This window comes from Archocentrus centrarchus, chromosome 11 (genome assembly GCF_007364275.1).
Source record: "Archocentrus centrarchus isolate MPI-CPG fArcCen1 chromosome 11, fArcCen1, whole genome shotgun sequence".
NCBI lineage: Eukaryota > Metazoa > Chordata > Actinopteri > Cichliformes > Cichlidae > Archocentrus > Archocentrus centrarchus.
The window spans coordinates 3,983,554-3,998,345 of NC_044356.1; the positions used below are offsets into that span (position 1 = coordinate 3,983,554).

General features: G+C 41.3%; 1 protein-coding gene across 1 annotated transcript in view; it reads right to left on the reverse strand.

Annotated features, from left to right (window-relative positions):
* Nucleotides 1–3,016: 3,016 nt before the first annotated feature.
* The window catches only part of LOC115788181 (uncharacterized), a 28,488-nt gene continuing 16,712 nt past the window's right edge, over nt 3,017–14,792 (reverse strand). The window contains exons 5-7 of the mRNA XM_030741124.1: nt 9,715–9,822; nt 3,564–3,645; nt 3,017–3,343 (exon numbers count right to left, since the gene is read on the reverse strand). Coding sequence (XP_030596984.1) covers nt 3,316–3,343; nt 3,564–3,645; nt 9,715–9,822 — 218 coding nt within the window. The 3' untranslated portion in view covers nt 3,017–3,315. The remainder of the gene's footprint in view (nt 3,344–3,563; nt 3,646–9,714; nt 9,823–14,792) is intronic.

Sequence of the window (14,792 nt, forward strand, 5' to 3'; positions counted from 1 at the left end):
CTTATGCTGGCGCCAGGTGCATTTTCCACCTTCTCCACCTCTCTGCGCCGTCTACTTTTTAATTTTCCTAAAAAGAAAAAAATATTTTCCCCCCGTCTCCATTTCCAGCGCCATGTGGACACACGTGACAATATTTACATTCTTTCAATCTGAGCCATTTGATTGGTTCACGACTGCCATGTGACTTTTCATATCGTCTGCTGCCATCATGGCTTCTCATGCATGTAAGAGAAAACAGGAGCTGTCACAAGTGGCTGCCAAGCATGGGGACCAGATGATTGGGCTTAAGAAATGGTTCAAGCCCACGTCTGAGGTTGAAAGTCAGTAATCTAGGCATACATGATCAATGTGAAGAAAAGAATTCTAATGATCAGCTGAGAGAAAGGTCGCCGGCCTCGTGGAATGCGATCGTCTGCATGATTTGATGATGAATTTCAGAGCCGACCGTGCTGTTTGTTCAGGGGCAAGTTTGACAATAAAACAATATGCATTAGCAGAGCTTCTGTACTTTTGAAGATTAACTTTCAAAATTATTTAAAATTAAACCATAACATTGTTGAGATGCATTGCATATAAGTGTTTCGTTTTTGAACGTGGAGTTGTTTATTTGGGCTTGACTTTCTTTCTGAGTGAAACTCGTTGATTATCTCTCGGCGCCCTATAATAAAGCAAAAGACAAGTAGTAGGTAGTTTGTCCCTTCCAAGCCACCGTTTCCTGGTGCCGCCCATGTTGACTGGGCGCACACCCAAACAAACACTCATAACAGCCCAGAGTGAGGAGGCAGGATAAAAATGAGCTCCAGTAAGTGGGGAAAATATAGAAAACATAATTAAGAGTGGGAGAAAGAGAGCGCACTTACAGAATGGATCCGAGCTCAGATGGGAGATGGTGGTGCAAAAAGTGGGTATACACTATATATGCAATGCATAGGGACGCCTCAGAAGGGGGAGGCGGGGGGGGGGGGGGGGGGCGCCAAAGATGCAGCAAAATTTCTTTAGTTGCATTTTCTGTATTTAACAGCTGTGCATATGATATGATCAATAACAGAGGCACAGCGCTGATTAGGCACCCCTGCTGCTCCTTCACCCCCCCCCCCCCCCACACACACACACACACACACACACATACACACATACATACACTCAAACATTTTTTTTTTTTGTGATTGATAGAAAATAAAAGCCTATAATAGAAATCTTGTATTTTATAAGTCTATGAATAGGTGAGACCTGCAAGCATGAACACAGTAAACCTTGAGAGAGTGTGTGTCTTATTGGGGGGGGGGGGCTAAAATTGTGTCCGCAAACACCTCAGGAAGTAGCTGCGGTACTGATGAGACGTTTCAAAGCCATTCTTCAGATTTTTTGCTCACCACGCTGATTTAATGCAACGTGCTAATACAGAGAAGCACACACACAAAAACTGTGCATCCTTCTCTTCTATGAGGCTAAGAAACATGGGTTTCACTGCTCCAAAACACAATGAGACAAAAAAAATGAGCTAAACTGTTTAACAGCAGCCTCAGTTTTATACAATATTGTGAGTTGCCAGTTGGGTTTATTTTGGGCTTCTTTGTACAGAGCTTGTTTCTATCGTGAGATCTGGCAACACTGGATAGAACTCATAAAAGCGAAACAAATGGGAAAAGACGTCCATGGAGGACAGCAAAGGTCTCGGTCATAAAGTGCCTGCTACTTTGGCATGCCCCCCCGCTACTACACAACAATTTGAAAGCCCTGTTATACAACTTATTTTCTGTAAATTTTATACATACTGTGGAACTCCATAATTAAGACTCCTCATATTTTATGCTCTAATCTATGTAATTAAATGTTAAGGTCAACAGTATCAAAGCTGCACTGAGGTCCAACAGGACAAGAACAGAGATGAGTGTGGGAAGTGATGGGAGCGGCACCGTCTCTATAGTGATGGGGTTTTGGGGATGGCAGGACTTCTGAATAATTCATGGACTTTAACATCAAATATTCTAGATTATCATGCTAGACTTAATTAAAAAAAAACACACATGGAGACAGTATTTCATTGTAGCAAAGTCATCATTTATTAGACAAAAACTCACTGAAGATTTGAAGATTCATGCACTGCATTACAAAATATAGGGGAAAAAAAGCCCCTTTTAGTTCAGCATCAACATCAAGTATTTAACAGGAAGATCATATTTACAGTATAAAACATGGATGCAGCTTCCACAGTGGAAAAACACAGCCAGTGTGGAAGTGCTTTAAACCTGCATTTTATCTGAATTCCACCAGCATGTACATTCACAGTCACACCCACCCCTACTCATCACATCTGGCTTTAGCTGCTGGTCAGGCTCTCCAACTGGGCTTCCAAAGCTTGCACTGTGAAGCCCGGGGTCTTTAGCATCAACAGCAGGGTTGGAAACACTGGGACTGTGATAAGGGCCGCTGCTCGGTGGCACGGACCAGCCCACCATGTGGGGCAAGTTGAACACGGTGGACTGTGATGCAGGTACAGCAGCCAGATAGGGGGCCTGGTTCTGTGGAGCCATTGTCCTGAAATTCCTCTCCAACGTGTCCTGGTTGTACTGCTTCCAGAGCGGGGGCCGTCCCTCTCCCTGAAACTGAATCACAGAAAGGTGGACTGTCAGTAAAACCACAACACAGAGTTTCAAATTATAGGCACTACATTTGATGGAAGCCAATCAATTCCCCAGATAACTACTGAAATATGAACAGATCAATTGTGTTTAATAATGAGAGCTGCTTACATGAGGCACATGTGGGGGGAGGTGGTTTGATAGTCCATGAAGTGGGCCGCCATTATTGAGGAACGGAGCCCCTGAACACCAGGTGACTTTATTACTCCTTCTAAGCTTCATCCGTCTGTTCTGAAACCAAGTCTTCACCTATAAAAAGAAAACCAAAGAAAGAAGTCATCAAATGAATGAGCATAACTGAGCCAGAAGTGAGCATCAATTCCATTTAATATCCTTGTATTGTAGCAACCTTCAAAGAATAAAAGCACTCGCCTGTTTGTAGCTCAGTCCTGTTGTTTGTGCCAGTTCCTTCATTTCACATGGTTTCAGCTGAGCCTGCAGACTGAACCGATGGCGAAGGACATTTAATTGTTTCTCAGAGAAAACCACCCGGGCCTTCTTTCTGGGTTTCTCTGCATGTGGAGCCTTCTCTGGAGCAGTGCTGGCACAGACCTGTTCCTCCTCTGCTGCAGAGCTGGAAACAGCCTCAGCAGCATCACCGTTGCTGTTGGTTGTCTCCTCATTAAGAGCGTTCTCTGCCCATGCAGAGAGGTCTGCAAGGGAGAGACTCCCTTCAGGGTTGCTGGTTGGGCTCCACGAGTCTGTGAGGGTAAAAAGATTGTTGTGATATTTGGAAACCTTTGAAAACCAAGATGGAGCTGAAGTGGACTCCCACCATTTCTCTCCCACTGTGGAGAGAGAAATGGTGGCTTCTAGCATCAAGCCTTAAACACAGAGTGAAAACTGATGTTTGCAAGTTGCCACAGAGGTTAGCCAGCTCTGCTAATATTAGCTCATTCAGTAACAATGCTGAGTACATACCTGGTGAGAAGCAGGCCTCCATGGGAGAGCTGAAGTTCATCTGTGTCTCCAAGTCTTCCATCTTTGTAGGAAATTTGAAGTTCTGTGGATCAAAACAGGAAAGCTTCAAACCAAGCAGGATGGCGCTGTGTGTCCTAAGACTAACTTAAAAGCAATGCTGAGTGGGCTTTTAAGGAGCTTTGAGGGGGTGGGCAGGAATGTGGGGGGTTCTTTCTTCTGTGGGTGACTTTACAGCAGTCATGCCGGTGCCATCGACTGCCCTCATTTGCATGTATTTAAAACAGTTTCTCAGGTTTGAACAAAAGAGTGCAGTTAGAAAGTAGCCACACAAACGAGCTTTACCAAATCCTTCCAGCTTCCACTTTTCACATTTAGCTGTAGGACTAAAACAGGATAGGCAAACTGGACAGCTAAAGGGATTGTGTCACTGTATTAAATTCATTCTGCTTTTATCATTTACTTATTTATTGTGCTCAAAGGTCCAGGCGATGCCACAGCGTATGAAGGGCCGCAGTACGAGCGTTGTATGAACACAAAACACGGCGACAGTCGAGTTTTCAGGTTTCTGGTGTTGTGCCAAAAAGTGATCTGATTTTTTTTAAATGTATTTTCTTTGCTTATATCGGTAAATAGACTGTGGTGCACAGGATTTATGAAGGGCTTATGTATAAAAAGAAGAAATGACTTGTTTTGTAAATATATTTCTGACTCTGCATCATTGTATCTACATTATAATCAATCCAGGCCTTTTTGGTTACTCTTTATAGAAATGTAATGTTATATTTGTTGCAATTTCTGCAGCCCTCTTGGCCAGATCTCCTCAGGCAACAAAAGAGACATTTTTAATGTCACTGATAGTTTTTGCCCTCATTAATAAAGAATATATGAAAGTCACTTTGCTAAGAAGTGATTGCAGCTTCTACCTGTGACAGGAGTGTTGTTTCTCACTCACAGTGATGTAATAATATCATTTATGAGAGATATGTTTGACACATGTTTCACAGATTTTAGGCCAAAAATTAATCTACAGCAATTTAAATACAATCATTTTTTGGAAAATTCAATTCAGTTCGATTTTATTTATAAAGCACCAAATAACAACAAACAGTGGCGTCAAGGCCCTTTAGATTTTAAGTTAAAGACCCTACAATAATTACAGAGAAAAGCCAACAGTCAAACGGCCCCTATGATAAAGCACTTGGTGACAGTGAGAAGGAAAATCTCCATTTTAACAGGAAGAAACCTCCAGCAGAACCAGGCTCAGGCTCATCTGCATGTATTTAACACTAGAACTACCAGACTCCTGCCAAGTGGCAGTTATACCTTTAAATCCCAAGGTGCTGCCAAATGGCAGCTGTGAATTGTGTCATGCAAATGAGGCCAGCACAGCTAGACACTAGACGACCCCCTTTCATTTGTAAATGCAGCCATTACCTGCCAGATCTGGAGGTTCAAGCACAGACCTTAGGGGGAGGGGTATGCTTGAGCAGAGCCTAGAAGTCTGAAATGCCTGAGACATCTCTCCTGAGTAGGGACTAGAAGGGGCTTTCAAAATGCACTGTATTGTTTCACTCATCACATTTACTGTATCATAAACTTTTGACCATTTCATACATTTTTACATGCCCTTTATTCAGCATCGGTCAACAAGACAAAGTAGGCTTCCTATTGCCATGTACTGTAAGGAAATTCTAACTGTAAATATCTGTAAAACTATTATAAATCATTTGTGTTCCGTAGCCCATACACAAATGCCCTTGTGTAAAGCTGCCATTAACTTTAGAGTGTAAGTTTTTATTTGATAGAGTTTTGGCTTATTTTCAAATAATATTAATTTATTTTTTTATTTTGAAGTGTTGAACTGCCATACTTAGAACTCCATATATGTATATATAAGTTCTATGTGATTGTTGTTATGTTATGTTTTTTAGGAATACTTTATCTCAGTATTGATGGACAGTTGTATACGACTATAAAAGGACTGAAGACGACCAAAATATTTATCCAGCACATTTTTATTGGTATATTTGTTACAGATTGTCTGAACACATCTGGCACTGCCACAACATCTCCTTTCTGCATTTTCCACATGTCAACTTGTTGCAATAAACACAACGCTTAGTGGCATGGTTATTCTTGCAGCAACCCTTCACCTGGCACAATGCCCTTTTCCCTGTGTCAGGTGAGAGTGGTTGCTGCTGAAGGTTTTCCTTATGCACCTCCTTGGCTGCCATATGAGACTGTGCAAGCTCTCTTGCAAGCTTCACCAAGAAGTCCGTCCGTCTCTCTTTGACCCCAGTGCATACTTGGTAAAGCACATGTGCATTCAGTGCTGCAATGTCAATAAAGTTGTAAAACACAGCGACTTGAACGCACAGTGTACTTTCGCACCATCTGGTCCATGACATCCACACCACATTTCAGGCTGTTGTAGTCGGTGACTGTGTTTGGTTTTTTTTTCCGGGTATCCCCAGTCTCCACCACACTGTGCATGCTACTGAGGATGCAGACAGTCTTTCTCCGTTTGGGCGCGTAAATGGTCAGTGTGGCACCAGAGGTTGAAAACACCTGTGTGCTGAATTCCTCACGGGCCAAAGTCTTTTTGGCGGAGTCTGGAAGCTCACGGCGAACCTTGTTTACTGTGCCAAGGAGTGTGGTCTTCCGGCTGAGCAGTCGTTGTGCTAGTGACAATGATGTAAAAAAATTGTCTGTGGTAACGGTTCTTCCTTTGTCCATAAATGGTTCCATAAGCTTCATCACCACATTTTCTGATAGTTTTTCCCCCGTGGGACGACTGGGGTATTTGCCAAGATATGGGATGATGTTGCATACATACTTGGATTTCAGGTCACATGCCACCCAGAACTTTATGCCAAACTTGTCAGGTTTTGTAGCAATGTACTGCAGGAAACAGCAACGGGTCTTAGTTGGAAAAAGTTGCTCATCTATGGTGATGTGCCTTCCTGGGTTGTAAGAGGTAATGCAGTTGGTAACAAAAGACCCCCAAATGTCAGAGACTGCAGCAAACCGATCATTTGCAACTCGTTCATTGCGTGTGTCCTTGTCATCGAAGCGTAGGTGCCGCATGATGTCCTGGAAGCGGTTTCGGGCCATAATCTTGCTGATTGCGGGCACTCCCAGTGTTGCTGACCATACATCATGCACCGCTGGAAGGCGGACAATCCCTCGCAGGATGAGGATTGCAATGAACGCCTTTAGTTCAGGGAGGGCCATGAACCAGTTTCCCTGCTGTGTCTGGCGTGCATGCTGGACAGTCCACTCCTGAATGGTCCGAAGCATTTCCAGAGTGATGAAACAGAGGAAACTCTGTAAGCGACTCGACACCTTTCTTCTGGCCAAAGCAGTTGGCTCTACATCTGTGGCATAACAATCAATTGGGCTGTGATGCAGAGGCCTTCTGATCTGTTCCTCACGCCACACTGTGCCGTCTTTTGCCGTCTCTGTCAGCCACTCATGTGTCTCCATGCGACCTCTCTTTTCTGGAGGTGGCGAAGTTTCCTCATCTACAGGGTGACCATGTTTGAGATTTGATTAGTGAAATGTTGAAATAATGTGCAATCGCAAAGATATTCATCTCTTCCTAAAACGCAACAAACGGCAAACGAAAATAGGAAATCTTACCAGAAGAATTTTCAGAGTCGGAATTTAGCACAAGGGTTATTTCATCTCCATCGGAGTCACAGGGGTTGACATGGTTGAGGATCATGTCCAAAGCTTGCTGTGTGCCGTAAACCTTTGGCATCTTTGCTTCTCAGTCAAGAGAGTAGGTGAAATATGTGTTGTGACCTGGCTTTTTATACACCTGGCGACCCTGAGTCATCATTGGAATTTCTATATTTTGTTTGTTCCATTAACAATGTATGTGTGTAGCGTATTCTTGTGCTGAGCGATCATAAAACTGCTGAGAAGAGACACTAGATGAGGCACGCAGTTCTCGTGCCTCATGGCAGGAGGCGCTGGTGATCCCAGGGATTCTACGACTCCTTGGTGGCAAGCTCCCGTAAACAGTTAGCAAGGCCAGTTAGTTTTTCCTCTTGCTTAGCCTTATGTTCAACATGGAAGATAACATCTCAACTGAAAGAAGCAGGAGATAATAATTAAAGGAAGACCAACTGAAAGGTTTGCTTCAGACTATGGGACAGAAGACCCGCTCTTTGCAGACAGACTGGTACACACGAAAAGGCTGGCTGTGTGGATGTCCAGCAAGAAACTGCCTTTTCTGCTTTTCCTGCCTTCTTTTCTCAACTTGTCACAATGTGTGGACTCAGATGGGATATTGCGACCTGAAGAATTTACGAAGAAGCCTCATCAAACATGAGCGTTCCACCGCGCACATTCAAAGTCTAATCGCACTAAAAACGTTCGGGATGTCCAGGATAGACTTGGCTTTGGACGAACAGCAAAGACCTAACATCAGCATCCACAATGCAAAGGTTAAGGAGAATCGAGAGATTTTAAAAGAGCTCATCAATGCCACCTGCTTCCTTGGCAAACAGCTGGAATTCCGTGGAAATGATGAAAGTACAGGCTCTGCTAATCGTGGCAACTATGTTGAACTATTACATGCTTTTGCTGAGAAAGATGACAGGTTAGCTAGACATTTGGAGACATCCACTGTATTTTCTGGCTTGTCAAATAGAATATAAAAAATGACTTAATTGAAGCAGTCGGTGATGTCATTAGAAGTGACATTAGAAATGATGGGTGCTGCCCCATTCGTTGCTGTAGTAGATGAGACCACAGATGTTACAAACCAAGCTCAGATTTCGGTCATATTAAAATATGTGGTGTTGGAATATGATATATGCCACATACATTTACTTCCCTGAGAAATTTGTCTGAAAAATAACTTAACTGATTAAAAATACAGAATCTTATAATGTTCTGTGTCATCATGACCTTTGTATTCTGACTGTACACTGATGAAGACTAAACAATGATAGAAATGGAGACTTTGAGGTCACCCTGTTGTTGAAATTGTCTGTTTTCCACATTCTGTTTTGTAAATGATGTAATCAAGACTGATATGCTGTAACTATATGAAAACTGTAACTTGAATTAGAAAGCGCCAGTACTTCATGCCATCTCACACGAGTATGGTATGCAGTTCTGACCCGGATTAATCTGTAAACTGTTTGAAATGGCTTTATTAAATTTAATAATTGGACTCCTTATTCTGTTGTTTGTCATTCCTGAACACGCAGAAACCTAAAGGCTTAAACAGCAGACAGCACACACACTCTTCTTGTTATTTAAATTCCATCAGTGGCTACATCTGAAGCAGGCTGTGAGGTGGAGGAAGCGTTTTTGGGCTTTGATGATGTGAGTGAGGACAGATGCGCTCCTGCCATTGCCGAGTACGTCTTGGGACTGTTGGAGAAGTACGACTGTGCTGACAAACTTGTAGCTCAGACAGGTGGCTGTGGCTGTAGCTCAGTAGGTAGAGCAGGTCACCTACTGATCGGAAGGTCAGCGGTTCGAATCCTGGCTACTCCGGGCTACATGCCAATGTATCCTTGGGCAAGATACTTAACCCCAAGTTGCTCTCCGACCGTTCTGTCGGAGTATGAATGCGTGTGAATGTTAGGTAATTAAAAGCACTTAGCTTCGTAAAAATGGAAGTGCTTGTATGAATGGGAGTGCATGGGTGAATGCAAACAGGTTGTATAAGCGCTTTGAGTGCTCATACTGAGTAGAAAAGCGCTATATAAGAACTAATCCATTTACCATTTACCATTTACCTGTAATGGGGCCGCTGTAATGGCTTCAGAGCTCAATGGCGTGCAAGCTAAAATTAAAGAGAAAGTGCCTGTAGCCATGTTCATGCACTGTTACACACACACGAGCTGAACTTGGTGCTCTTGCATTCAGCAAAGTGCATGCTGGAATGACGCACGTTCTTTAAAACATTTTAACGGCTCTGCTGTGTGTTTGGTGTTTTGGGATTTCAGGTCTTCTTTGTGTAGCCGGCTCCTGACCAGCCTGTTTGAGTCAAAGTGTTGTCAATAAAATAATGTATCAATCCTGCTTTCGCCTGTGTCCTGCTCTGAGGTCCTCCCCGTCTAGTTAGCCGCAGCAACCGTGACAAAAATATGAAACTCCAAACAGTGGAACGATAATGGAAACAAACCATAACTCAGCATTATCTTTGTTTTCTCCTGAGCAGAGAAGCCCTCTGACATCCTCTTCATCACTGGAGGGGTTGTTCTTGGTCTCATTGCTGCTGCTGCTGGATCTGCTGTTCGCAGAAGAAGAAAAGTGAGAGATTTGAAGAAGTTCATCAGTTAATCAGAAGCAGCAGGTCAAGACTCAGTTACAGTGTTTCTTCAGTATGTTATTGTGAATTGAAATGATTATGTACAGTGAGACTGTACGGGATTTTAAACAGTAAAACCTGAAATTGTCTTTTCCTTTTCAGCCATTTGACATCATGTAAGTATTGTTGTTTATTTGTTCCCCTCTGAATGACTGATCTGTCATGCACTTTTTAAAACGATTAATATATTTATTAACAGCTCCTGACCGCAGCAGAGACGTCTCTGTGACACTGAATCCAGAGACAGCACAGAAGCCCCCTGCACACATGTTCATATCTCCAGTTACTCAGGATACAGTTTAATAATGCTTTTTGGCACTGCAGCGCCATCACTAAAGCTCATATTCTGTCATCAATAGTGATGTTCAATACTACAGATTTCCTTTCCGATCCAATACTGAGTAAAGTTCAATAATCTGTGCAAAAATCTTAAATGAAATGACATCACAGGGCTAAACAAATGATGGGGCTGTTCAGCACTGATTAGTCTTAATTAGACTGAACTATATGCAGTCTCTCCAAGTAACCTACAAAACCAGAACACAAACATCAAGTGTTTTTGTTCCGGTCACTGGGTGACTCAAATTAAAATTGCCAGTAAAACATTTTAATAAATATATGCCACAATAATTGCATGTTTGTTGATATTTCTATATTTTAAAATGATCATTTAACAAATAACACAAAGTAGACTGGTAATAAACAAGCTATATTTTCTTGGTAAAATCTTATTGTCATGGTCTGTTTGACCCTGTGTGTTTTGTTTTGGCTTTATTTTGTCTGTTCTGGTTTTTTCTTTTGTTGTGGGGTTTGGTTCTGTTTCATTTTCTAGTTCCTTGTGTTTCCCAGTGTTCAGTGTCAGGTCTGCGTCTCTGTCAAAATAAAACAGGAAGTGACTCAAGGGAACAGTCTTGTGTTCCCTGTGCTTTGTGTTTAGTTTTGCTTCCCTCTGGTATTAGGTTCATTTGTTTCCACTCTCCCTGACTTCCTTGTGTGTATTTAAGTGCTCAGTTTTCCTCTGTTTGCTGTTGTCGTGTTGTCAGTGTTAACCCCTAGCTGTGTGTTTCCAGTTTACTGTGTTTTCTTCTTTCTCCCTGGCTTCCTGTTTGATTTTGCGCAGTTGAGATTTCAGGGTTTTTGTATTATTTCAGTTAATTTACAAATAAAGGGTTAGTGAAAGGCACATGATGTCTCAGGTATGATCTCAGGTACCTGTGGAAAAAGTCCAGTTAAGAAAGTTCCAATTTTTTCCTGTCAATTAAACAAAATACCTGCAGGTCTGTGGGTCAATAATTAAATTTGCACAAACTAAGACAGGACATCAAAATGCCCATAAATATTCTAAGGATGTATTTATTCAATGGCTTTTAGTTATAAATCTTTTATTTTGTTAATCAGCCTGAGAAAATGAGCTTACAATTTTCATTTACCACTAATTTACTAAGTAAGTGGATTCAATCCACCAAAAGTGAACCTGATTTAATGCACCTAGAGTTAAATATCAGATCAAGCAAAAAGCTAATTTGAGTTTCTGTCTGTCTATGAGTGAGTGAGTGAGTGAGTGAGTGAGTGAGCTGCTTCTTCATTGCAAGTGTTTGTGTTTTGGGTTTTTTTTTTTGTTTTGTTTTTTTATAAGCTCAGTGTCAGCCGTCTCCTTTTTCATCCAATTGTAAAGTTAACTTTTGCATTTTGGTCTCAAACTCAGAAATTCAAAATGCAAATTAATGTCCTTAAGTTGTACCTGTAAAATTACTGTTCAATTCTGACTCCTTTGGCATGAAAATCTGAGGAAATAAAATATCTTAGAGAGATCAACAAAATCATTTCAAAGGATTCTACTGGACTCAAAATCCTATTTATTCTGTAAGGGTCTGTACCCCAAAGAAAAGCATAATTATGGCAGACAAAATATGGCTTCATAAACCTCAAGTTACTAAATTGTGAAGGGGAAAAATGCATAACCTTGACCTAAAACAACATCAGCAGTTGTTACTAGTTCAGCAGTGAAATTGAGGCTTTAACTATTTTTTTTTTTTTTATCTTATTTCATTTTGTGTAATTCTAAGCTTTTAAATCTAAACCCCTGCAGTGGAATTTTCACCACAAAACAAAACAAAACAAAAATGTTATGGACAAAGTCCTTAGTCAAAATGTAGATATTTTTAAGGTCAGATCATACTCACAACCCCATTGCTTGTTGACCTTACATGCAGCTCACTGCAGGTTTGTCATCTTTGGTCTAAACTGAAATCAGGGCGTGTCCCCCTGAGGCCTCATGGGAATTTATAAGAGAACAATAGTTAGTGTTGGAGGAAGCATTAAACAAGTTATACTCTTGAAACCACAAAGTTCTGGCCCCTGTAGAGGTGGCCTTATAATAGTAGTTGAGTCAGACTACTGAATATAGCATAACTGTAATTAAAACATTGAAAACAATTGCTTTCTGCCTGGGAGTTCTTTGACCTTTGACCCTCTAATGTGCTCTGGTTCTTCACTGAGACCCTGTGACTGAGTGTGCATAAGGCCTAACTCTCCCCACGTCGAGGACATCTCCTGTTGATGACTGTCCTCCTGGGCTCAGACTTGGTCAAGATCTCTCAGGTCACCTGTCTGTGAGATGGTTGGCCTCCTCCTCCTTCTTGAGCACCAGGAGCCTTTTTTATGAGTTTATGGAGCTTGAACGCCTCGATCTGCACCAGTTTCTTTATTGCTAGCTGATCCAGTCTCCAACTTTTACCTGAATAGGATGGAGAGATTTCTCCTTTAAACTTAGCTTTCAGCTTAATATCTCTGCTTGGAAGTTTACTCTAAAATAATTTTACATCACCAGTTATTTTTGAAGTTTCACCCTCTTTTTAATCGGAGCCCCTTTTCTACACCCAGTGTCGTCAGTCATTTTGTCAGTCGAACTGCAAGAACAAAAACAATATTAGCAAGGTACCATTTATATTTTCTTTTTTTAGGATTTTTATTACAAAACCCTTCTCTTTATTGCTTCATTTCTCTATTCTTTTACTGTTTCTTTATTCTTTCTCTCTTATTTTTTATCTCTTGGGCTTTTAAAGGGTTTTAGTTGCTTTTATGGATTTCTGAGATCAAGGTTCGTGAAAAGAATCGCGAAAACCACCAGTGTTTACTCTGTCAACTTTTCTACCGGGAGCCGTAGACAGACGCGTCACTGTTTACGCCGCTCAACTTTCCAAAGGATATGAGTAAAGACAAATGTTCTGCTTTAGATTTCAGAAAAACCAAAGGCCCTAAACCTGAAAACCCCATGAATAGGTATTTTCAGTGGGTCGGCCAGTATCCCACCCAGACTCATCACCTGCTATTCGTTTTGCCTATTTTTCTTTACTCTTATTCTTGTCAACTTATTTCTTTTCTCTTAAACTTTTACACCTGTGTGAAATGGCTCGAATTACACCTTCCTCCTGTCTTACCACCAGTGACCATTATAATTTGATACAATTCAATATGCAGATATTTAGAAAAGGTCTCTGCCAACCTTTAGATGGAGATCTCCTGGTCACTGATAGAGTCTGGAAGTCAGTACTGTCACGAGGAACCTCGAAGCGGCGATTATCGGTGGCCAAATTCACTCCTTATTCCCAAGAAACTCAAAAACAAATAAAAACATCAAAATCAAAAACATTCCTGTTTGATCACATCGGGCGTCACCAATTGAAGGAATTTAAAATAATAGGAGTGTGTGCTGTTGCTGTTTAAGCCTTTATGTTTCTGCGTGTTCGTTTCTCAAACAGGAATGACATAACACAACGGAATAAGGAGTCCAAATATTAAATCTATTAAAGCCATTTCCAAACAGTTTACAGATTAATCCGGGTCAGAACTGCATACCATACACGTGTGAGATGGCATGAAGTACTGGCTCTAATTCAAGTTACAGTTGTCATATAGTCACAGCATATCAGTCTTGATTACATCATTTACAAAACAGAATGTGGAAAACAGAAATTCAAAAACAGGGTGACCTCGAAGTCTCCATTTCTATCATTGTTTAGTCTTCATCAGTGTGGCTCATTGTACAGTCAGAATACAAAGGTCATGATGACACAGAAGATTATAAGATTCTGTATTTTTAATCAGTTAAGTTATTTTCCAGACAAATTTCTCAGGGAAGTAAATGTATGTAAGATATATAAGTGGCATATACCATGAATATTCCAACAGCTGCATTAGAACAAAAATGATCAGTGGTTATTCTGAGCTCTTGACCAACTTTTGTGGCTTTAGCCAGGATCTTCCAGACTGTTACTGAACCCAGAGCTCTAAGAGGAAGCAGAAAGTCACAGACCACATGGGGAGCCCAATTACATAAACATTTATATATAAAACTTTACATTGGTGAATATGATTTGTCATAGACGTAGACATAGATGTTACAGACCTGTGTCTGATTTATGATCCTTCACTGTATGATATGAAAATGAAGAATTTAAATCATGAATGAATGAAGATGTTTGACAATAAGCCACATTAGACCAATAATACATACAGATGATGATTAACACTGATGTAGATCTGAAGTCAGAATCTTGTTGCTGCAGGTCGTTTGGAGAACTTTACTGAGTTTCCAAAGCAGCAAATGTTCGTCTGCAGCTTCTTTGAAATGCACCTCTACATTGTCACAGTCACTGACACTAAAACACCAACATAAGTCAGTCCCTGCAGTCAAAGGAAAACTGGAGCTTCATCAACACCAACCCCCCCATCAACCCCCAGACTCATGCATCTGGCTCATTGAGCCTCAGAAAGACACACCTATAGACCACTAAACATACGCTAATGTGTGTGTGAGAGTCCCTGCCTCACATCCTGCTACCACCCATAAGGTTCATTACCAAGTTAATGCAGACAGACACCTGGGAGCA